This window comes from Trachurus japonicus, chromosome 18, assembly GCF_045865225.1.
Source record: "Trachurus japonicus isolate A0001 chromosome 18, Traja_1.0".
Classification (NCBI taxonomy): domain Eukaryota; kingdom Metazoa; phylum Chordata; class Actinopteri; order Carangiformes; family Carangidae; genus Trachurus; species Trachurus japonicus.
The window spans coordinates 28843394-28867786 of record NC_140924.1 but is presented as its reverse complement, the minus strand read 5'-3'; the positions used below and the strand labels follow the sequence as shown (position 1 = coordinate 28867786).

The window sequence follows — 24393 nt, the reverse complement described above, 5'->3', positions numbered from 1 at the left end:
AACTTTTAGGACCCTCACATCTGCTAGGTTTTACCCCCTTTTACTGCAAGAATAATACAGCTTTTAGGTAACACTTTATAATAAATACACACTATTAAGCATTAATAAATACTGAATTCTTCATGTATAACGCATAAATACTCATAAGTATGTAGTTTATAAACAGTGAGTGCTTATCAATGATGGGTTAACATTTTTAACTGTATTTATAAACTACATACTAATGAGTATTCATGTGTTATCTATGAATTCAGTATTTAAAGCATAAGTAAGTGATCCAGTGGTTTTGGCTAACTTCCTGTCAGTGGATGGAGTTACAGTCCCCGCCCTCGTCCCTACGTCACCACATTCACACAGAGAGGACCGCCCCTTTATGCCGTTCTCTCTCCTCATTGGATAAAGGTTGTAGGATACAAGGAAAGTTTTCTCCTGGGCTTACAGCAGAGCAGAGTGACTGACAGACCCGTGTTTCAGACCAAACACTCTATTATAATAAGTGATTGCTGTCGGAAGATAGAACTATTTAAGACTTATATTAACACAAACATTCCGCTTACTTCTGCTTTAATGCTTAACTAATGCTTTATACTATGGTGTGTACTTATTATAAAGTGTTACCCAGCTTTTATTTTGGAGGTGTGGCTCTGAGCTCATAAACATTTATCACACAAGCTCATTCAATACATACAAAATCAAAATGTTTATAATTTAATTTCAATTCAAATTTGTGTTTGGAGCATGTTAGGAAAACAGCGAATGGGGCCATTTATCTGGACACCGATGCTACTGAGAGTAAACAGAGCTGAGGTATGACAGTCGATAGGATGGGAAAGGGGGAGGGGGTATTGACCTGGCAAGTTATTCCAATATCCTGGAGGTCATGGCTGTGTCACCTCTGTGTTTAAAGTAAATGTGATGGACCATCAGGAGGCCCCATGTGTGATGATCTGAGGGGCCTGGACGTTGTGTAGGGGCCTCGTGGGATGTGGATTCCTACTGAGGAGCTGGAGTGAATTAAACATATACTTAAACCTACCTGGACCACTGAGGGCCTCCTGTTTGTACTGGGTCTACATCTATGAACTTTACCATCCACTGATGTGTTCCTCTTGATCCAAATCCCTCCTCTCTTATTGATCACATAACGGCTGAAGTCTGATCCAAAAACCATTTGCACTTGAGTTCATTCACCAGATTGGTAGAACAGTAAACTGACCTGTGCAGGTCGGCGAGTACCAGCGATGTTTGAACAGAGACGACAGCAAGGTGTGTTTTACATGAACTAGATTTAATATCATACCCAGGGACAGACATGATCACATCATACAATGTAAAGAATATTACAATAATAAATACCTTATACACCAGAGGAGAACTGACTTACAGGCACTAAATACACATGAGCAGGCACTAGCTGTTTTTCTTTTTACAGTATCATACAACAGCAGCTGAGGAGCACTTATTTGAACTTTAATGTCGCGTTGCTCTTCGTTGTTCTGGTTTTCTGAAGATGTTTAAAGATAATCAAGCGCACGCTGAGTAGTTCAATTTATATTTGAAGCTTTTTGGGTTTGGAAATAACGCTAGAGTAAAAATACCGGGTACTTTCGTGTTCATTAAAGGCAGATTTAAAGTGTTTTTCTCTGTGTGAATCTAACATGGAGGCCGTGTTTTGTATTCTGTTATTGCATAAGGAATCTATACTACGTCTGTTATCTTGTTCCCTTAATCAGAGTTCCTAAATCGATTCCACAAACTTGATTTCTCTAGAAAAGCATCGCTAAGAGGATACACGTTGAAATACTTGTTGAACTTGTTGCTATCACGCTCTCAGCCGTATTGCTAAAGCTACTCTGGGTGTGGAACCATTGCACTTCAGTATTTATTAGGTCTGTGTCGCAGCATCGTGTTCACAGGTCGTACTTAGGGATGTGTGTGTTTCTACACAGGTATATCAGAGCATAATAAAGACAAGGCAACGACTAGTTATTAAGGTTTGTTTCATGTTTGGCCTGTTTTCTGGCTGCTGTTTATTCTATGAGTATTGTTTACGGTATATAAAAAAGAAAAAAGAAAAAAAAAAAGCACCTTAGCACTATATTTTCTCCACAATACTAAATAAAGACTATGACCATGCCTCATGGTGACAAAAAAAGCATTCATGTGGTTGAATACTGGACTTGTGGACACTAACTTCACAAAAACAGAAGCCATGCATGACTTAAGTGCTCCATGGCAACTGCATCTCAGGCTGTGGCCAGTCAGGATGTTGGTGGCTGAACTGATGAGGCTGGTACGGGGTTAAGATGCCACCAGCGGAGGGAACGGAGACAGGAAGTGGAAGCAGACGTGGTTTAACTCAGACAAAAAGCTATCTAACAGCTGTGAGGAATGGGTTACACTGCAGGATTTCCACTGAGCACGACATGTACAACCCTACAAATGAAACGTGTGCAAGTCTGTCATAAGACGGATAGCTCCTCCGGCTTGGAGCAGAAATGTACCGGTGGTGGAACTGCATGGCTTTGCAATCTTTTTTAATCTGGCGCCCCCATCAGGCGACTGCTTGAACTCATCCCCTCTGCTGCCGAATAAAGACGTCTATCCAACTGAACCCAAAGTAAACCCTGATAAGCACACTAACGTACAGTCAGTAGAGTTACAACACACACTCACTCAATATATACACACATGTACATTTACTACCGGACACAAGGAAACAAACAGTCAGAACCATGTCGATTTAAATGTCACCTCCAACAGATTATTCTTCTGTTTTACAGTATTTACAACGCAGAGACCCATATGCAGCATTTAACAGCAGAATATGCTTTACAGTGTGTGTGTGTGTGTGTGTGTGTGTGTGTGTGGTGTTTGTGTGAGTTGTGTGTGTGAGTGTAATATGGTTTGTATGTGTGTGTGTTTCTCAGACCTCCACACCAGGGTCTGAACCCAGTCCCTGAGCCTGCAGAGCGTCCTCTCTCTTCATCTTGGGTTTCTCTGTCCGTGTGTGCCACACCAGCACCTGAAACACACACCACAGCATAAAATCAAACACTATATTAAGCTTAATGATATAATCAAACTACTAACTCTGTGTTTGAATTTTAAAAAGCACAATATGTACAGTACATTCCCCAAATTTCAGCCTTGGATTTTGCTGTAGATAATTGACAAATTTCAGATTACAGTCACTCATACTTTGGAACAGTTGTCTGCTTTGGGCTCCAGTTCGTCCATGGTAACCAGTCCCTGAAGGAAGCTGCTTTCTAGGAAGCCCATGGGTGCGTCTCCATCAAAACAGGCCTCTGGATTAGCCAGGACCAGTTTGAGGGACACGGCAAAGCCGGCCATGTCCATCGGGAAGGGCCGACTGGGACGCCAGCCGGTGTGGAATCGAACCACCTTCGAGACAAAAACAGAAAAATATGTTGTTGGCGAGAAGTGAGTTGAAATGAAACGTTTTAAGAAGAGAAATGTTGCTTCTATCAGATCTCACTGATTTAAGCTTTAAAGAGGAACAAAGCAGGATTTTTCCCGTGGCTATGCTAGAGTTTTACCTTAATTAAAAAGCTCCGCAGTGATAGTTATTTCATGACTTGTGACTTGTTAGAGTGAGAACGGAGGCTCTCTGCCTTCACCTGGCGTCTCACAGCTGAAAACCAACCTTGCAACATCAGTGTAGGACTTTACCGCCGCCCTGGTGTCCTCGCTCTCGTCTCTGCGCACCGTGACACAAACGCGCTCGCAATCTTTTGTTTATGACAATTAAGACTACATTAACATACATATGTTGTAACATTGTATATGTTATATAAGTTATCCACCGCTCCATGTAGTGATTTTTCGCCGGCTTTGTTGTAAACAATGCACATGGCCAGGAGGAGGGTTAGCAAAACAGTGGAAAGGAGCTTTCAATTGCATTTAACAGTCTTCCTTTATAGATGGGGTTTCTCAGTGCCTCATTTTGGTCATATAATAAAAGACAATGGACTTATCTCCATGACAACAAAGAGGACTGTCAGATATATCCCATTGTCTTAGATCATGTTTGTATTTTTCAAAGATTTAATAATTGAATATAAAAGACACGAGGCTCATCCGTGATTACTTATGTCGTGAGGAACTAGTTTTTCTAAAATGAGGCAAAACATGAGGTCTGACCAACCAGAAGACAGGAAGCACCCACCTTTCCTCCCTCAACCACAGGCCTCTCATACTTCATCCCTCCAACCAGCCCCACCGGCCACACCGACACTCGCTGGGTGCTCCTCATCTGAACAAAAACAAGAGATCATGTGTTTTTCCTGTTCAATCATGGGACATTTAGTTCACACTCACACACACACACTTGTATGGTTATAAACTTTGCAGGCTGAACAAGTCCCTTCTGAGAATATCAAAATAAACACATTCACAGCACCCACCTCCTCAAATATCTGCAGGCTGTATGTGTTGTCATCGTCAGCGAAGTAAACAACTCCCTGCTGGTTGTCTCCACCCGGCTGAGTCCTCCTGTCCTCTCTGAGCCACCGTAGTCCCTCGTTCCTCTGCTCCACTCCACGGGGCTTCAGCCAGCTGGGGTCACCCTGAGGTGGAGGACCAGGGTCGCATGTGAGTCAAACCAAAGAAGAAGAGACGTAGACACAACACGCTGACTCGGGATGGGTATCAATCAAAAATGATGACGAACTGGTAGATCACTCTGGCATGTGTTACAACTAGGCTACATTGCAGTCACTTTAGTTAGATGAATTTTGCAACCTGAAAATATTACTTAAAATGACTTTCTTACATAATTTTTGTAGTTGACACATTAAGGTTTCTGATTTTTTGAGAAAAATGCAAAAAGTGTTACAACTGTCCCTGGCCTCCCCTAAACATGGCTGTTAGGTAGGCCTATTTGGTAAAAAAAAAAAAAAAACGCTGACTATGTGGTGGCCGCCGGCTGTTCTGTGATTCTCCAGAACACACAAATGGTTGGTCCGCCCCTGTGTACGGCTACACTGGCGCTTCAGCATTTTGTGAGCGGAGGCAGCGCTGCTCCGATGTCTGCTCCCTCAGTACGTGCACGTCGCGGAGCCGCACAGAGAGGCAGCCTCTCGGGAATTACGTCAAATGCAACGAAATACCGGAGAATTCTGTGCAAAGCGCCAGTCAATTTAAGCATGAAAAACAATGAAAACCGGACGTTTTCATGAATTTATATTAAAGGGATAGTAGCATTTTTTTAAAGTGGGGTTGTATGATCTACAAATAGCCCAGAGATTTACAACATACAGTGTTGTGAACAGACCCAAAGAAACGGCCTATTTTGTGGCCTAAAAGAGGTTTTACCTGAAAAAAAGAAAAACACAGTTCCATTGTTCACTATAACATATTTTTTTCCAGCCCTTCAAAGTGCAGGAAAGACGCAGTTTTTATTTGGACCTAACCAACTGCTGATCGGCGGGCGCTAACAATTATAGCGAACAATGGAACTGTGTATTTTTTTTTCAGGTAAAACCTCTTTTAGGCCGCGAAAATAGGCCATTTCTTTGGGTCTGTTCACAACACTGTATGTTGTAAATCTCTAGGCAGGGCTATGGGCTGGCGTTGCTAACGGGAGGAGTGCAGTCTTCTACTGCAATTAAAGTACTTAGGGGCTATTTGTAGATCATACAACCCCACTTTTAAAAAAATGCTACTATCCCTTTAAGAAAAATCCCGGACGCCCCAGACAGGACGTAAAAAGTGGACATTGTCCAGACAAAAGAGGACATTTGGTCACCCTATGCATGCCGCAACCACATAATGTTACAGTCAATCACCGGCAGCATTATCAGATCTTGATCATGTCATTAACCTCTGCCGGAGCATTTCCGTCGGTGCCACAAAAGAACCGAAGTTCGGTACCAGCCCTAACGCTGACACGGTTCTGTCTCCACCCACCTCCTGGAGTTTGCGGTCCTTGGCGGTCAGCATGTGTAAGTGTGTGTAGGTCAGGCCGCTCTTCGCCAGCAGGTCGGTCACCAGCGGCGTCTTATGAGGAGAGTCCTCCACCACGATCCAGTGGAGCTGGGGGACATGGAGGAACGTCTGGGACATACGGGTCAGCTCGGCCTTCTGCACCAGCCTGGACGGAGATGGAGGACAGAGGACAGAGGACAGAGGACCGGTGTGTTAGTCAGTGTGCGATGTGGAAACAGAGCGACAGAGGAGGAAGGAGACGTAGGAGAGGCTACCTTGCGTATGTTGGGGTGATGACAAAGACGGTGGGCTGGGAGGGCTTGGCTGCCGGTTTCGGGGGTTGTTTGGTGGCCTCCAACTTCCTCATCTGCTCCTGAAGATGGTGCAGCTCCCCCCGCAGCCGGGATATGATACGGTCTTTGGGCAAGTCATGTTCATGGCAGTCGCAACGTTGACCTTCAAAGCGTTGAAGACAAAACAAACAGAGGGAAGTTGAGGAAGAACAGCAAGAGGAACCTATTTACTGTATACTGTTTACATGCTATACCCACTGTATAGGAGTACATCTCCATGGGTATTTTCACTCAAAGACATACGAGTATATTTATTTCTTACACTCCCTTAAAGAGGCAATATTATGGAAATATCACTTTTTGAAGGCTCTTGTGGGTGTTTGTCTTGCCTTCTGACCCCCAAAATGTGAGAACTGACCAAAAAAATCTATAATTTTCAGGCTCCTGAGGTTGAAATCCATGTGGTTCTACAAGCTGTTCCCTCGGTTGTCATTCAATGATGTCACTAGTTTTCGAAATTGCATAACATCACCCCAACCCTGTAGGATAGAAGGGGCAAGCAGTGGCTTGTTTGCATTTAAAGGGACAGGCACTCTGAACAGGGCTGTTTGAGAGTATAAGTATGAAAAGTGCTGTGATGTTTGATCCTTGGGGTATTTTGACCGAAGCATGTCACAGACATGTCTTTAAGACACCTGAGAACTATTTTTATTTGTGGAAAAGGGACACACCTCCTTTAAGTCCCCTGCCCGTGTCCCACAGATACAGCGCTTTTGTATTCAGGGTCACTGCTACATTCAGTGATGGATCAAGTTTCAGATGACGCGCATGAACACACCGCACTCACCGAGCTGCATCAGTGCATAGACGAGGCCCAGGAGGGAGACCATGAAGTAGAGCACAAACACAGTCTTCAGCTTCAGCTTCATCCTCGTTGCCATGGTACCCTGACCGGCTGAAAGGACCAAAATATTGGGACATTCTGGATGAAACATGACAAGGCACAATTTATTATACATGTAGATTTTTTTTTTTACTACTCCAGTCTTTTATAAGATGTGTAACGTTAGTGTGTAACTGAGTAATCGCAGGTACAAGTGTAAAACTGAGCCAACATCTTTGACAAATAGCTAACAGCTGAACTATGTAGCGTTGTCTTTCAACAACATTGACCTCACGTTGTTTGTGATGCTACGTGTAAAGCGTTGAGGCTGAACGTGAGTGTGTGTGTGCGCCATCCCCGAGCAGGTCGGCTCTCATGCTGCATGTACATTTAAGTTGATACCTCAGTCTGAGCTAAGCTGCATTAGCCGGACTATTTGTTGTCGTTTTCGCGGACTTACCAGCGGCGGGAACTCGTGGAAGACAGGAGCGAGAGGGTTAAATGAAGAGGCCAGATGTTCATGTCATCTTGGGCAGATGTGAGCAAAGGCACCTCAGTGCATCACAGCATCCATTCATTCGCTTTAGTTAGGACATTTTTTTTTTTGCAGCAATCTACCAACAACTTCCGGTCTCTGTGCAACACCGTAAAGAGTCCCCTCACACTGTGGCGTTCACTATTAGTTCCGCCGAGTCAACCACTGCCGCTCACCGGTAGTTTATATCAAAAAACATTTCCTTTTTTGTCTAAATTCATTTAGATTTTTTTGTTCTTGCCATCGCCTTTTTGTTGTGTCCTTTTATGTAAATGGGAATTAGAAACTAACAAAATATGTCAGATATGTATGTACTAAAAAGCAAAAAGTAAATGTTCATGTTAAAGTTGTTTGTTTTTTTTTGTTAAAATTATAATTCAGCTTATCAGAATGTATACTTAGTGAGATGATGCTTACCCTAAGATCTCAGTTTCAATCAGCGCCGTTACATAAATCTATCATTTTTGACATTTCCATATTAACCTTTTGGGGATTGATTTTTAACGATATTCCTGTTAAAAAGAAATAAAATGTGTTTGTGACAAAAAACAAAAGGGCATCTCTTGAAAAGTCAATCAACTTTCCTTTATTTGTAACATACAAATAAAACACTGACAAGGCAGAATGACTTAGTTTTCCCTTTCATTGTCATTTGGACAGGACTTTAACACTCACTCTCAAACATGGAGGTTTCATCTTTTTAACATGTTTAAAAAAGTGTTTCACCTGTATAAGGCCAAGAAATGAAAATGAATATGGATCCACAACAGCTTATATATATACATAGAGAAAAGACCAAGAGAAGGATCTGTGATTCTGTGAGGGTATGTAACCATTTTCTAAAATAAGAGTACTCACTGACTTTAAAATAAACTTGTTAAGTTTAGGCTCACTTACCAACTTAAGATATTTTCACAAATGCATTTTTTGTTCAAGTGAGCGTTTTTTGTTTTTTTTTCTCTAAATACAGCCGACCTATCTCGATTGAATGTAACTACTGAGCACTGATCCAGAGTCAGGTCAAGCTTTGCGTCATATTTACTGTCAAGGTATTTCACATTTATTTTAAATCTTCATAACATAAAAACTAAAAACCACCAGAAAAGTAGTGTTTTCACTATCTTAGTTGTGTTAAAAGAAAATTTAGAAAAATGTTTATCAAATCAGATTTTCTCTAAATATCATATGACCAAAATGACTGACTCTAGATCAGAGCTACGGCCGATCCAATCCAAACACCAAACTGACAACATGGCTGTTAAGTAAAACAGATGAGGTTCGATTACGTTTGATTAACCTGAGAGAGAGAGAGAGAGACTGTCAGTCGGTTGATAATCTACCACTATGTACAACATCTTTTAACTGTAACCTATGCAGTACAAAAAAAATGAATTACGGTACTTATCAGAAGTCTAAAACTAAAACAAGCAATATGCTGTTTAATCATTTTTGTTGTTCATGATCAGAGTTCAAATAGGCATGAGACACCAATATGTCGTCTACAGGTGCTGAATATCTTTTTTTTATATGAATGTTTTATAGTCTCCACCCAGTCTGGAAACAACCAGAAACTTTCACCCCAGGATCTGGACTTTCGATAGTAACATCTTTGTTCTCGTGTAACAGCTCATTTCAGTATTGAGGCGGTTCTAAGAAAGCGTCTACTTCACATTACATTCTCCCCCTTTTTCACATATTTAACCAGGCAATAATCCAGGGCCTCAATGATATGACCCGTTGAAAAGACATTTCAAACCGTACCAAGTTAAGGCCCTCGCAGCCAAATCAGACAGAGGAAGATTTACAGACCGTCTTTTCACTCCTCCAGCCCGCACATAAACAAACTGCTGTGCTGTTCTAACTACCTACAGTCCTGGAATTAAAGGGTTTAATGGTGGTTTCTAGAGAAGATGTCTAACCCAGCCGACCAGCGCTCGAAACGGTCCAAAAATACCCTGAAGGTTTTGTAAACAGATATGGAATCAAAAAGGTTGGAGTGGTTACAGCAGCCTTCCAAGGTTGACTAGTATAGTGGTATCTAAAACCCTCAGTGGAACTCCTTCTCAGTGAGATTATTCTGCAACGGCTGTGCAGTAAGAACTTAAATCAAACATTTACCCAAAGCTTAGAGTACTGACTTTGTGCTAAGATGGTTTCAGGAATACCAAACCGCAGCGTTATCTTTCAATGTCACACAACTCTCCCTTTCACATACTTTCTAACATGCACTGACGTTCCCGGGAGACTTGTATGAAATATTAAAGTAACGCCACTAGAACCACGTGAGGACTTTAGATACTGGTTCAAACAGTGCAGCTACAGTTCAGAAGCAGCATCGCTGTTGTGTAATCCTGATTTCAACTACGAGTTTGTTAAACATTTTTAAATCTTGTCATGCAAGCTAATGACAGTGGGCTGGGAAAACACGTCACGACTGAGGAGAAGAGGAATAACGACCATTAAAAACGCCTTCACTGCTCTTTAATGACTTCTATCATCCGTCCAGCCATCCATCCATCTATGTTCCTCCCCTCCAGTAAATAGCATTCATCAGCTTCAAACGGCCATACAATGAAGTGGTGACGTCTATCAATTTTCACCCATGTTAAATCAATATGATTTGCTCATGCTAACAAAATATGTAAGAGAAGGGATGGAGGAGGGTTTTAGTAGATTTTAAATACAGCTAAAAGGAGTGTCAACATCAATTTGTTTATCATTAGTACCTCTTGGAAAAAAAGCGCACTAAGAGGCAAGCAGGAGTAACGCTGCAAACTGCATAAAGGAGACTAAAGACGAGAACAACATAAAGGTCGGCTGTCATTGCTCAGCACCTTTACGACATGGAGAGAGAACGGAGGCACAATGAACGAAAAGTAGAGAAGGACGCGATTTTTCTTCACACGACTGACGCATGTGGCATGAGGACATGAATCTCCCGTCGGTGGGTATTATAGCGCAGGGGGTGAGGACAAAGACGTCGGGGAGAAAGGGTGAAAAATGAGCGAATGTTGCCGTGAAACAGAAAAAGGTTTCGTTTCCTGACGTGTGCCTCTGATTAGAAAAACATGAGGTGGGTTATAACGGCATTATTTTCCGGGCTGGATGCAAATTTACAGCAACAGATGGAATACTGAAGAAAGATGTAATAAAGAAAGAAAAAAGGCAATCTCAGACATCTTGTCTCATAAGTTAGGACAAATAAAAGCAGGAGGGAGGCGTCTAGACATTTAGAAATCACCTGAATAGAGAGGACTGGTGGTGCTGATGGTGTACTGTAACCGTAGTAACAGTAGTATCGCGGCCAAATGTGGTTAAAAAACAGTGCAGTCGTTGCTAGCTGCAGTGCTTACAAGCCATATGAGCATATCACTCGTGTTACAACAACAGGAAATGTTACAGTGTGGCAGGGCTTCTCAGACTGTTTCCACGGGGACCTACACTCGAGTACATTCAGCCTCATCCTGGGAACTCGGTTCAGTGAAACAAGGTAGAAGTCTCAGAGGGGCTGTATTATAGAGCTGATCTTACCTGCATAGTATCAGAGGTAAGTGGGATTAGCGCATGATTTATCGACTTCAGATAAAGTATCTTAAACCGAAGGGGGTCTGACAGGAGGTAATGAGTTTCTACAACACAGCCCAGGGCCAGTATCCTATTTTAGGTCCCAAACCGCAGTTTAAGCAGCGCTGCAGAATGACTCGATACAGTATAGCACGTTGGGAGATGAGAGCAGGATGGGATGAGGTTGACTGTGGTGGTAGATAATGGCAGCAAAAAGCTTCTTCTTGGACTGGGAACTACTAATAGTCATTAAAAGTGGAATAAGAGAATGAGAAAAGATGGCTTGGACATTGAACCAAGAAGTAGGAAACGACAAACAGGAGCTATGTGTGAAAGCTCACACTGCATACTGCTTTTGGAGCAGGAATACACAAAAGACACATAAATCTCAATCCATAATGCAACATTAATATCTGTAGCCAGGTATTCCACCATCGGGTCGTTTTTAGCGGCCGCCGAAGACGACCGTTCAAACTCGCAACGTTCGCAGAAGAGCAGGCAGCTCAAGCTTTCACACACAGCCATGAAAGTTGCTGGCTTTTAACCAAATCGGGGAACGGTCGGACTGACGCCGAAATCAGTGGCAGCAGCCCCCGCAGGGACCGCCCCCGTGGGTGTGTCCCGCCGAGGCCTCGCCGTGTTTGGTCCGCCGGCTCAGGATCTCGTAGGAGCAGTCGTCGCCGCAGCAACCGGACATGCTCGGCGAAGTTTCGTCAATCTCAAACCTGGAAAGGTGGAGAGAGGTGGTCAGTTGACGAGGACAAAGGAGACTGGAAACGTTTTGATATGTTATATATTTCACATGTAGGCAGCAATCAACACTGCTGGACTGAGAGTCGACCATTAAAGGGATAGTTCAACATTTTGGCAAATTGGCCCATTGCCATAATCGCTTTAGTCATAGCACTAGGTTCGTTACCTTTATTTGTCGGTGCAAGCTATTTTTAGAACGGCGGAGCAGAGCCGCGAGCTGCTCAGAGCTACGCTACGGAGGCTAATGTGATTTCTTGGTTTTCCTCATCAAACTCATCAAATACACAATCCAACAACTCCAAAACGCTCTGGTGGACAAGTTGTGACCTGCACATTCACCACGCTATGAGATAATAACACAACGTTGCCAGACAGAGTTGTTTTAGAGGTAAATTCTAGCAAAACTGTTGATGCGCGTTCCCGGCGAGGGCAGTTTTCCAGAAAGCAGTCTCTGCATTTACCTCGAAAACAACTCTGTCTCGTAACATTCCGATATCATCTCATTGATATGTCCGTGCACATGTGGCTCAGTCAGGGTCAACAGACAAGGAGGCCAGATTACAAGGACTAGCCTACACAGGCACCTTATCACCCAAGGGGGGATCTGTTCTAGGATGAGTTTACCACAAGTTGTGTGTCTACTTGTTCTGTTATTGGTCAGTGTAGCCTAAACATTAATTTTATATTTTTAGTATTTAAGCTGTAGGCTATAACTTGATTATTATTATTAATTATTCAAACTGTTGCACAATAAAATGTGAATTTAAAACATTATAGTTTCTGCATGTATCAAAGTCAGTAGTACAGTGAAAATTAGAGGAAATGTGAAAATGTATTTTGCAAGTTGATTTCGGTGTGCGCCCGTAAATGTTAAGCTTGCGCTCCTAAACCATTTTAAGTTAGGAGCCACTGTGCTCCAAGTAAAAGTTAGTCTGGAGCCCTGAATGTGAAACAATTAAGATAAAACAGGACCCATAAAAGATCCAGATTGTTCCATTCCACTTTAAAAGGGTTAGTGGAGAGGCTTTTTAAAAACAGGTAATAGACACAAACAGCAGCCATCAGATAAAAAAAAATGAAGATTAATATTCTTGATCTGTGTATTAGATCACAATGCACGAAGAAAAGAGGCCGAACTCAAGTCAGATGTTTTGTTCACACTGATGAAACATTAAGGAATTAATGATAAGGCAGGTCTTTCCTTATAATGTTTAAGGAGATAAAACATTGTAAAACATGGTCTCAGTATATGGGGAATAATGGCTTGACAGGGCGGAAGGGGTTCGAGTTCATATTATACTTCCACTGAAAATATTGTATACAAATGAACAGATGTATTATGTTTAAAAAGGCAAGAAAAAGATGAGAAAGAAAAAACATTGTCTTTGTAGAACCATTATACTCACTGTAAAGCTTCTCTGAAGAACTGGTAAGCCCCATGGTTGTGTTTGAAAACTGTCAACATCACTTTCTTCATCTGTGTGCTGGTAGGAGGAAAAACAGAAACACGTTGACTTTAGTTTCATAGGCCTAAAGCCAATGAGGGACATGAGGTCATTATCCACCTCATGTTAGAGCTTCTCAATAACACTGTCTGCACAAATGTGATAAAAATATTGCTTACAACCATTCTGCTAGTGTGTAATCCTCAAACATGGCACAACTAAATATAACTGATATGAGTCTTAGAGGTAAATGCAGCTTCATCCAGTTATTCATCCACCCTTGCTCACCAGCATGTGGTCACGCTGCCATGATGTCAGCTGTGGTTTTTACCTGTTAGCGATGAGCTGTAGTATCTGGATGAGGAACTTGCCGAGTCCTTTCCTCCGCACTCTGCTCTCTAACTGCACCTCGTAGCTGGAGAGTCAAGACAACGGGTTCAAAGAAGTCAAACTACAAGACGATGCAACTTGTGAACTTTTCCTACCATACAAAAACTCATGAATCACTGCGTTACCAATATAAGACCTCCTCCCCGCACTCCACGTCGAATCGGAAGTGAGAGAAGGCCACGGGGGCGGAGTCTGCGTCGCGGGCCAGCAGGTACCACGCCCTCTCGTCGTTCATCTCCTCCCTCTTTTCCCTCTCCTTCCAGCCCCACTCGCTCTGCTCGTACCTGCAGGACGGCACAAGGAAAAAAAAAATGGGTCGAGTCGAACTTGCTAATTTTACCCTCGTGTTTCTCCCCCCATCGTCTGGCCGCCGTGGCGATGCAGCTGCTCCGAGAGGACCTGTTTTCTAAATGGAACAAATTAAGTTTCCACTGACTCGCTGCCATTTGCTAAATCGAACAGGAGACGAATTCTGGCAAAGTGAGAGAAGATGAATTGTAGTAATTTCTCTGTCTCATCGCAAATCTGTCTGCATCGCCTCTGCTCTCCTTTCCTCGGGCTCCTCCGTGTGTGTGTGATCTAATTCATGCTCATGAGAAACACTGATCCACATCTTGCTCTGCTGCCGGTTGATGTCATTCTCCAATTCTGCTGCACTCAAAGAATTTCTGGCTCATCTGCTCTAATCTACCACTCATATCTGCGCCAGCCTGTCTGTTCGCCGATGGAGTCGTTTGGCTCCTGTGCTGCAACTTTGAGTACAAGAAAAGGACAGAGTGCCCTTCTTCTTACAGTGTCTGCATGTTGCCTCTGGTCAGCTCGAAGGCCCACTCCACAGACAGCGGGTTGAGGGAGGTCACTCTCTTGCACTCTATCTGCAGGTTCAGCCTGGTTGGGAGGACATGATCAGAGTGTGGAAAACAGGAGGTTACAAGTCAGTGATCACTTAAACACAACGTAAATCCTCAAATAGAAGCCGGGTCTATTTTGATTTTCTGCAAGTTTTTGTGAATGTACAAAACCTCTCAGAGCCCACAATCGCCCGTTTGAGTCAAGTTTCTAATCTGCTTAGCTTAGTTCTTGCTAGAGTTCTCAACAGGCCTGAAAATTAAAACACGAACCGGTTTGACCCGCGGGTGTTTAAACTCTTGCCCGGCCTGTTCAGCCCGGCCTGGCTGTTGAGAACTCTGACTGACCCAAAGAAAGAGCCGGACCTTAATCGGTGTCGATTAAAACCTCTAAATGAAAGCGTGCTCCTGATCCGGCTCTTTCCGTCTATTCTCACTCTGTTAAACAGTAACAATAGAACAAGTTGAGGGTATTTTCCATCTTTGCTGAGCTAAGGATTTCTTCAAAATTAAATAAAGGCCTGTCCCATATAGAAGCCTGTCTCAAATATAAGCCGGGTCAGTTGAAGCAAATAAAAGCCCAGGCTTCTTTTGAGAATTTACAGTATTTTGGCAATGTCCAGATATCAATCCTGTTGGACAGAGACGGTGCCAAAAGCACTGGTGGAAACGGTTACTGCATGAGAGTATGGAAATCCCTTCTCTTCTTCTCCAACTGTATGCATGTACTTGACTTGTATCAACATATCTACAGGGTTTATGTGTCTATTTGCTACATAAAGGTCAGAAGACACAACACATGGACTTGATGTGGTCTGTACATGCTGCCCTGCTGGTGTGTTTTACTTTGTATACCTCCCTCTCTTCCAGCTGTATGTTGTTATCTCTGCTGACCTGTCTGATCAGCTCTCCTGTGCATTTGTGTTTGATTTGACAAAAAAATTAACAAGTATTAAAAAAAAAAGAATGTGTGAAAAAATGTGTTCTGAGTGGGCGAGAGGCAGAAAACAAATACCACCAGCAGATCAACTCTCCCCTCCATGCAGCTAATGAAACAAGTATGTATTTCATGCAACGCTGAATAAGGCCTTTGTAGGCACACAAAGCAATGCGTACCCATTTCTGTCGTACTTCTTGAAGGCTGGGAAGGCAGCCAATGGGTCGTCCAGCTGTGAGAAGGAGGGACAAAATTAGCTGAAGAGACTTTCAAAACACAAAACAGTCTTTTCCCCTTAAAACAATAAGCTCCATATAATGACTGAGGATTAAGTGCATTCAGCAGTGAATATCATTGAAGATGAAGGTGTGGGTTGGACGGATAAAGATAATGGTTAAGTGTTTTTCCACTGTTTTCTGACAAAGAAATAAAAATAATAGGCAAATTAATTGCTAACACATTTTCGAATCAAACTCAATCATTTATTTGTGAAAGCAGCAATTCCCCCAAAATAGACAGTAAAAGTAAATTGCCCAGATGGGGCTCATAAAGGAAGGAAAATAACAGGGCTATTAGTGTTATAGTCCCATTAGTCAGTCATAACAAGACTCCACAAAGGCAGCTTTTCCACGACCTGGAGAGAATACATAATCACATATTAAGAAAACCACTTTTCTTGGACAGATCAGGAGACATTGATGCCCCCCCCACTAGGTCATATTCATCGTTCCCTTGCTTGTACTCTGCAGGCTGATCTTCACTCTAGGGTTCAACTGCTGGCTGCAACGTATCTTGTTTACTTTTAAGACCTCAGCTAATCAGATTTAGTTTAGTACCCTGGCACCACACAATAAATGCTGGCTGAGTTTTTCCAAAACTGAAATGTCTCTCTACATAAACATGATGAAAAATGACACAGAGAACAATAAATTTATAATTTAAATGTTTAACACTATAAAGTGTTTCATTGTTCGTGCATTTCATGAAACCAAAACCAGAAATGACTAATTTTATTATCTTTTCATCGCAATTTGCTTGAAATTCTTTGTTTAATGGCACCATTAAATAAATACCAAACAATATTTCAGCCCAGTCTTCCATGAGGACCCCGGGGTTATCTTCAACTTAACATCATCTGTGACTGTAACTGTGTTTACTTCCTGGATCCTGATACCTTCAGGGAAATCAAGGCAGCCTGAGGAGGAGCAGGCCAAAAATACAACAGGCTACAGAAAAATGATAAAAAACTAAACAAACACTAGACTCAGTCGAGCTTGAAGAAGGACTGATACTGCAGGATGTGTGTGGAATTTAGATTTTGCTACTTTAAATTGTGTTTCAATGTGATTTAGGCATTGTCACAAAAGGCTAATTCTAGTGTCGTTTTCTACAGTAAAAATTATATATTGCTTTAATAATGTTTCACTGGGAATGCTAAGTGCAGGTGTATTTGTGGGGAATGAGCACAAGCACATATTGATTCTTATATTGCATCAGAAGCTTATAAGGATCAGAATTTAAAACACCTGACCGGGACATCCCCACTTTTAAACGGACATCTGACTTTCTAGTGACAAATGTATTTAACACGGTCACTTTAAAATCCAGGATCAGGTTTTCTGCTGTTTTCTCAAAGCAATGAATGCAACATTTGTTCATCTGAAACAAGAGTCCAAGGCAAAATTCATTACTGTTGGCATCAGCCAGAGCAGAAACCAAAATAAATGTTACTTTGAGGGGGATTTCTTGCATTCCTTCTCCGGCACATCGAGCGGTGGAGGGAGCAGGAGAGAGAACAGCATGAAACACAAAATGCCCCATTTTGGGACAAAGTGGCACAGAAAAATAATAAGCCCAGGCAGGCAGGCCTGCTCAGAGCGTCTTGAGGAAGCAGCTCGAGGGGGAGTGTGAGAGCTTTGTTCTCCTCCAGGCTTCAGCACAGTTTACCGACGCTCTGGCCCACCTGCGGGCTGCAGGAGCTGTCTGCTGCGCGTTCTGCTGGGTGGCTACGATTTAATAATGCTTATTAATTATGCATCGAGAAACATATGGCACAGAGTTAGGCTTTTTCCTGTCATGTGCATATCAATTATGGGTGTAATTGGGGCAGGGAAGGCCTCCTCCAGCTTTTGGTCTATTACTCTGACTTAGAGGATAAAAGACATCGCAGCTCACAGGAGGTTTTAAGTGCCGTGTGCTTGATGCAATCTGAATCCACTGGAAAGCCTGAAACGCTACGTAACAAGGGCCAAGTGGTGGGTGCTTTTATGTGAAGCATTTGCAAATACAAAGAGCGCATTTATTATTAACCTCAATGCAATGCCATTATCAGCTGCCAGAGGTGCACAATGGGAAATGTTTGGCAGATTGCAAGCAGCTCACACCCAAACCGGATCTTCTTCACTGAGACAATACATACAAACAAACAAACAAACCCCCAAAAAAATCCAATTTCAATCCTGCAGGTGTCTAAAAAGTCATCCAAGTTGATGACGGCTGCCTGTCTGCACACAAATTACCTTATTGGCTGCGTCCACCTTTGCACAGACGGCGTCCATGGCCGCCCTCTCCTCCAGACGCCGGGCTTTCTTCTCCTTGGCTCTGTTGGACTTCCTCTGGACACAGGACATAAAGAAGAAGGTGAATGGAGGTATAGAAGCCAGAAGACAGATGTGACACAATTACATCCTGTCCTCCCTACTTGTCTTCCTTCAACAACTGTCACATCGGACCACTGACAGTTAAATAGTGTGTCTTGTGAAATAGATGTTCAAATGTGCAAATGAAACATAATCAGGTCTGTAGTTCATAACCCTCACTGACAACCTGTTGTTTTTTCTGTCACTTAATCAATCCCCTCTCCTTTTCATATCATCAATTATACATTTCCACTGATCCTCTACGACCAGGTATCCACTGTGGGGCTGTGAGTATAGTGTAGTATTCACTGACTGTGGCAATTCTTCATTGTGTCTTTAGTTGAATCGATCTGAAACACAAGTGTGTATGTGTTAGGCAACTTCAGCATCGTGACACTGAAGCAGGTGAAGATAAAAAGACATCATCATAAAACCTGGTGACAAAGATCAAAGAATTTAATTCTGGTCCAACGATATAAATCCAGGTTTTAGTCAAAAGTTCTACTCTGCTTTTATCCACCTCACTAAAAAGAGTCAAATACATTATTGATCATTCAGCTGTTGTTGTTGTTGTTGTTCAATGCACTTTGAAGAGTTCCACACCAGGAAAGACTCACTTTTTAATGTTAATACCTTCAATGTAATGCTGAGTCCTTGTTAGAGCTGTAACTTCAGGGCACTTTAAGGTGGGAATCAATGTAGTATGAGAACTAGTTCCACAAGCAGCTAGATTTTTCTTTTTTTTCTATTTAAAAAAAAAATCGAATTAACCTTTATTTAACCAGGTGAGTCATTAAGAACGACTTCTTATTTGCAGTGGAAACCTGGCAAAAGGCAAGGCATATATAAGAGGTATACGCTTTAATATATGTGTGTCTCTCCCTCTGTGTGCGTGTGTGCGAGAGTGTGAGTACACCTCATTTGCAGCAGCTTTTTAATTACACAAATCAATATGACAAATAGACTTCATGACATGAAAACACAACAGACCTCAAACCACGAAAAAATAAGCTCAACCACGCAGAACACAGCGTAGTGCTCACACTAAACACAAAAAATGCTATATCATAACTTCACCTGAATATAAAACAGCAGCAGGAAGACAAGTATGGGAGGTCAAATAAAACAAAAGAGTGCTCTCATTCACATCAGTGGCTTTTTGACCATCACTTGTCGATGCAGTGTGAAACAGTGGAGTGTTTATATCGCTGATGGTGCATATTGCCCTCAGCGTAGGATTATAGTATTGGAAAAATTCTCAGACACTGATACTCTAAATTAGCCTGCTCTTGGCTTGATGTCTAATGCTAGTATCAGCAATGGTGCAGCCATAATTTACACAGATCACTCTACTGCATCAGTGAATTGCAACAGAAACAACACACACACACTTCCTGGACACTGCTCTAAACTCAATAGTGATTTTTTTCTCCACAGAGAAAATTAACACTTGTCTTTAAGTGTTTTGACAATAACACTTAATTTTAAGGTTTTCAGCTGGTGAAATAAACGGCCTCATCGCATAAAAGCAGCATACAGCTACAAATAATGATGTTGCACTGCAGGATTTCCCATAATATTTAAATACAGGAGGAATCATGTGGTCCACCTGAAATAAAGACATTCAAACTGCCTCTGACACACTAAAAAAAAGACTCTTAGATGAAATGAAACATGCAGGCAAGAGAGTTATTTTACTACGCAAAACCCATAATTTTAATGAGCGTGGCTAAAGTTTCACCCATCAACCGGAAACTAAACTGATCACAAGACAAGATGTGTCTGGGTCTCGGTGGCTTAACACCTATGTCCTGGGGGGAAACCAGTCGGGAAGCACTAAAGGGATTACCTTCTGATGAAAATTAAAATAAATGCACTCTTACCATCCATTAAACCACTAACTAGTAAAACACTAAACAACCCTTGGTTCCAGTTATGCTTTCCTTGGTTTTACAAACTGTAAACTTTTCATCTCATCTGTCATTTTCAGACTAAATGAGACTTTTGCAATCAGCTGCTTAATGAAAAAAGGAAAATAATCATTAGTATATGCCATGCAGTGGCAGTATAACACTGGTTAAAATTGCATTAGTGAGGCTGGGGAAACCCCGTCTATTTGCAGCATGTTAATCACGTTTTCTGTGACATGTTTACAGTTTAGGAATGGTAAATTGATACTTCGTGGACAAACAATGGCCAGTGACGAAGATGCGGGAATCAGCTAAATTCCTTCATTAGATCCAGACCTGGACAGAGGAGGTAACAATTATAGGAAGGAATGCAGAGAATAGCCAACTGTGGCTCAGAGTATTAACTCTGTACCAAGCACAGATAGACAGGCTGCAGACTGAGCTGGGGTCTGTGCTGCAAACACGTGGATTGGTTTATCTGGAGTGAAAGTGGAGGATAAACTCGAGTCTGCTTAAAAGAGACTAGCTGAAGTTATGGAAACTATCACAGTGAGTGTAGGCCTGGCTACTCACACCCAGTACCCGTGAATGTATAATGCCCAGGTGGGCCAACAACACGGCGCACTCCGGTGTGTCGGTGAACCGTACGCACACACAGAGAAGTGATTAGCATCGATAGCTAGCAAAGCCATCCTCGTTAATATGGCATTCCTGCGCAGCTAGTGCCGTTAGCAGGCTAACAATGTCACAACACACACACCGGGAGAAGTTTAGTGTGTACACCGGAGAAGACAATGTGGGAATAGCGCTGAGAAAACCGTATAAAAAGAAAAGAAAAAGACGTGTGTGTCTCTGTGAGCCGGGGTGCTAACGTTTCACCGCTAACAGGAGGCAGCTACACGGCTAACCAACACCTTGAGCTACATCCATCCACCACGGTCTCTCTTTCTCTTTCTCCCTCCTTCCCTCTTTCTTTCTTTCTCTCCCCTGACCACCACGCATCCACCAGCTTTAAAACATCCACCTTTCATTGTAACAAGAGCGAAACAGACCAAACTCACCCCCATTTTTGCCGCTGTGTCTTCTCGGTCCCCCTGGAGAAACACGCCTCTATTGTCCCCCTGCTCCGCCGCTGCTGAGTTATTAGTATCGTGACTACAGGCGGAGAGAAAGGGGCCAGATTAATATGACAATGATACAGAGTGTGCTACTGACGAGGAGGATAGCTAGCTGAAGCACCGACCGACGGCTGAGAGAGGAGCAGCGTCCGGCCGCAAAATGTGATCACAACAATCAATGAAAAATTCAACTGTTTTATTTCTCTGTTAAGTCTGATTGGCGCCAAGAGCGGGAGGCTGAATTTATTACAGGTCCCTTCCTTTGCCCTTTTCTTTCCTCCGCTCTCCGTCGCGTCCAACTATGCTGCGTTCACGTGTTCCTCATGAGCTCAGACCACTCAAACACCAGTCCCAAAATGGACTTTCAAGAATTAAACGGAACACTTTATCAAAAAAAAAAAAAAAACCAGCGGAAAGTACAAACATGTCTAAATATTTTTATGTTTTTTTTTATTAGTAGGCCAGTTTGAGACGATTGAGACGTTTATGGCATAGAGACCACATTTCTGTTCAAAGGAAAGTTCACGAGTGTTAGTCAATTATTTTGTTACCAGTGGGGGAAAAAATGTATTATAATAATTATATTATTATAAAACACATGTATTTGAAAGTAGCTATTCACTATGGGACAGAATGACGTCCTATGAGGAAGTACTTACAGTGGTACATTAATTACTAATGTATTCATGTGTACAAAGAAATACTATTATAAACTATTTTACATGGCTGGGTGCTGTATTTCAGAACAATGCTTCTTTTTATGAGGTTTTTAATGAGGTTTTGAGTATAAAATCTTAATCTACACTAACTACTGACAAAAAGAAGCCTTTAATTGAAAAAATTAATATAATTTTCCAAAAGTCTCTATGATACATTATATGTGGACATCCGCCATTAGTTGAATGGAGAACTACACATAGCAGCAATGTGTTGTCATTGCTATGTTACCAACAAGGATTATAACGTCGAGTCTCTTCAACATGTCGACTGCTGATCTTTCCGCTCACTTCATGGAGGCTACTCATTACCACAATCTGTCTCATTCCCACGGAAAAGGATCTTGGCAGCGGTGGGATTCGAACCCACGCCTCCGAAGAGACTGGAGCCTTAATCCAGCGCCTTAGACCGCTCGGCCACGCTACCTTGTGTCTGCGCTGAACCGAGGGTGTCTCAATATTCCGACAGCATTTGAAGGCGTCACTGCTTTAGCGCGAATGTGGTTTCCTTGTTTGGAAAGTCTTGCGCCTCGTGTTCGACCCCCCGCGTCTTCATGTTGTTGAAGGGATTGGCCTTTACAGTTATTGCTTATGACAGACTGACGTCTGAAATATTATTTAAATAACCAGTCCTAACCAAATGTGATGCAGGGAGCTGGGAATAACATATTAAACACAATTACATTGATTTGATTACATCAGCCTCAGTGAGCCCTGTCGGCCTACACCCTGCTTGCAGACAGATTTTTATTACATTTCACTATAATCTTATTTTAATGTAATTTCTTACAGATACTTTCTCTGTCACTTATTAAACTACTTAGTGATGTGTTAACATGGGGTGATGGGATGCTGTTGGATTTGTTTATTAATTTTATAGTTTTAGTAGGCCTACATTTGTACAGTCTCGTAAGTTTTTTAAGTTATCTTTTTGTCATTTTGCATTTAGCCTATTAGATAGGAATGAGAGAATGGGGTCAAACAATTGTCCCGGTCAGGACAGGGGTCGAACCTGCAACTTCCTGTACAAGGGCCAGAAAGTTGACATTATGTAGGCTACAGCAAGGTTCAAGTAAACCTACTTTGAATGACTCTACAGCAAATTCAAATTAAAGCAGATAACAGCGGCACGGCCGTTTCGGCTAATGCTGTGTTCAAGGCAGGCTTTTGAAACCGTAAGTTACAGCTTCAAGTCACAACTACGACTTGGTAGCGTTCCAGGTAACCCGTAGCTCGTGTTTTTACCGTCCTGTTGTCTGTGAAAGTTCCCTATAACGGCCACTCGTAACTTCCGACCCGTGAACTCGTACCAGATCGAACTGGTATGACTTCACAGGAAGGAAAAACACAAAGTACGAGTTTCCTTGAACGCACCATGAGTTAGCAGCCCCCGCCCTTGTCAGGCATCAATTGGTCCTCGTGCTACGTCACCACATTCACGCGCATCCCTTGGCTGCACACACAGCCCTTCATGCCGTTCTCTCCCCTCATTGGATAACACTTGTATCCCACAAGGAAAATTTTCTCCTCGGGTTACAGCAGAGCAGAGTGACGGAGAGACTCGTGTTTAGGCTGAAATACTTCATGTAAGTGATTGCTGACGGAAAATAGGACTATTTAGGACTTATATTAACAAAAACATTCCACTGATATCTGCTTTAAATATTCAATCAAGCCATATTTTTGTAATTCCCACTACACATTCATAATACATAATACATACACATTCATAATATATACATACACACACACATGAATAACGGCAGCTTAAAACAATAATTATTCACTGCCTTTGTAAGGCAATACATTGTTGTATTGTTTGAATAATGGACATACATGTCATAATACTCAGCTACTGTGACTTTGATGTGAACTTTTCTCTTGCATTTGGTAAAGTGAAATGATCTAAAATGTGTTGAGTTAAATGGAAACCATGTGATGGTTTTAAGTTACATTGATTTTTACAATTACAGTGATTTAGGAACGGAAAACCAATAAATCAGAATAAGAGCTGGACTCGAATCATTGTCTTACTGTACTGGTGCATTGGTCTAAGCTTTCAGTTGAAATCAGGCATTAATCACTGTTGGTTATGTCATTGCATCCAAGCAGTTATTCATTGTCCAGCTGGCAGCTCCAGGATCTGTCTTTGTCTATGTCTCCACATGACATCACCATGACTCAAATGTTCAAATTACAATAAAACCAAGCTGCATATATTACTGAAATAGCTGAAGAACACAGAGGTCATCATTGGCAGTATTTCTTTCTGGGTCGACTAGAACCTCTAATGCGTCATTTTCATTTTACAGTTTAATGTTACATATGGTGGACTTTGAAACGGAAGAAACCAGTAGTTGTTTAGATATGTGAGGTAAAGAAGTTGTTAAATAAAAAGAGAAAATATTCAAAT

General features: G+C 42.1%; 2 protein-coding genes and 1 non-coding gene across 4 annotated transcripts; all 3 read right to left on the bottom strand.

Annotated features, from left to right (window-relative positions):
• Nucleotides 1-1271: 1271 nt before the first annotated feature.
• b3gat3 (beta-1,3-glucuronyltransferase 3 (glucuronosyltransferase I)) lies at nucleotides 1272-7786 on the bottom strand. Its single transcript, XM_085759467.1, has 8 exons — nucleotides 7586-7786; nucleotides 7090-7197; nucleotides 6225-6405; nucleotides 5932-6115; nucleotides 4428-4589; nucleotides 4190-4276; nucleotides 3202-3405; nucleotides 1272-3025 (listed from the first exon to the last, which is right to left on the bottom strand). The coding sequence occupies exons 2-8, from the start codon at nucleotides 7181-7183 to the stop codon at nucleotides 2927-2929; spliced, it is 1011 nt and encodes a 336-aa protein (XP_085615593.1). The 5' UTR covers nucleotides 7184-7197; nucleotides 7586-7786; the 3' UTR covers nucleotides 1272-2926.
• A 563-nt stretch (nucleotides 7787-8349) lies between these two features.
• naa40 (N-alpha-acetyltransferase 40, NatD catalytic subunit) lies at nucleotides 8350-21582 on the bottom strand. Of its 2 annotated transcripts, XM_085759424.1 has the most exons (9): nucleotides 21390-21581; nucleotides 21208-21301; nucleotides 18117-18212; nucleotides 15777-15829; nucleotides 14605-14700; nucleotides 13938-14096; nucleotides 13754-13837; nucleotides 13384-13461; nucleotides 8350-11949 (listed from the first exon to the last, which is right to left on the bottom strand). In XM_085759424.1, exons 2-9 carry the CDS (start codon nucleotides 21211-21213, stop codon nucleotides 11802-11804), a joined length of 720 nt encoding a protein of 239 aa, XP_085615550.1. In that variant the 5' UTR covers nucleotides 21214-21301; nucleotides 21390-21581; the 3' UTR covers nucleotides 8350-11801. The 2 variants fall into 2 exon arrangements, with proteins under 2 accessions (XP_085615550.1, XP_085615549.1); XM_085759423.1 differs by having other exon boundaries at nucleotides 21208-21582.
• Nucleotides 21583-22325: 743 nt separating this feature from the next.
• trnal-aag (transfer RNA leucine (anticodon AAG)) lies at nucleotides 22326-22407 on the bottom strand. Its single transcript has one exon. It is a non-coding gene; the product is annotated as a tRNA-Leu (tRNA).
• Nucleotides 22408-24393: the final 1986 nt, after the last annotated feature.

Excerpts from the sequence above, each read along its gene's own strand:
- b3gat3 (XM_085759467.1), bottom strand. The coding sequence starts at position 7,183 with ATGGCAACGAGGATGAAGCTGAAGCTGAAGACTGTGTTTGTGCTCTAC. Across the intron at positions 6,406-7,089 it reads CTATGCACTGATGCAGCTCG|GTCAACGTTGCGACTGCCAT; the intron begins GTGAGTGCGGTG and ends AACGCTTTGAAG. Across the intron at positions 6,116-6,224 it reads ATCACCCCAACATACGCAAG|GCTGGTGCAGAAGGCCGAGC; the intron begins GTAGCCTCTCCT and ends ATCTCCGTCCAG.
- naa40 (XM_085759423.1), bottom strand. Across the intron at positions 14,701-15,776 it reads AAGAAGTACGACAGAAATGG|GCTGAACCTGCAGATAGAGT; the intron begins GTACGCATTGCT and ends CCTCCCAACCAG. Across the intron at positions 13,838-13,937 it reads GGGGAGGAGGTCTTATATTG|CTACGAGGTGCAGTTAGAGA; the intron begins GTAACGCAGTGA and ends TTGACTCTCCAG.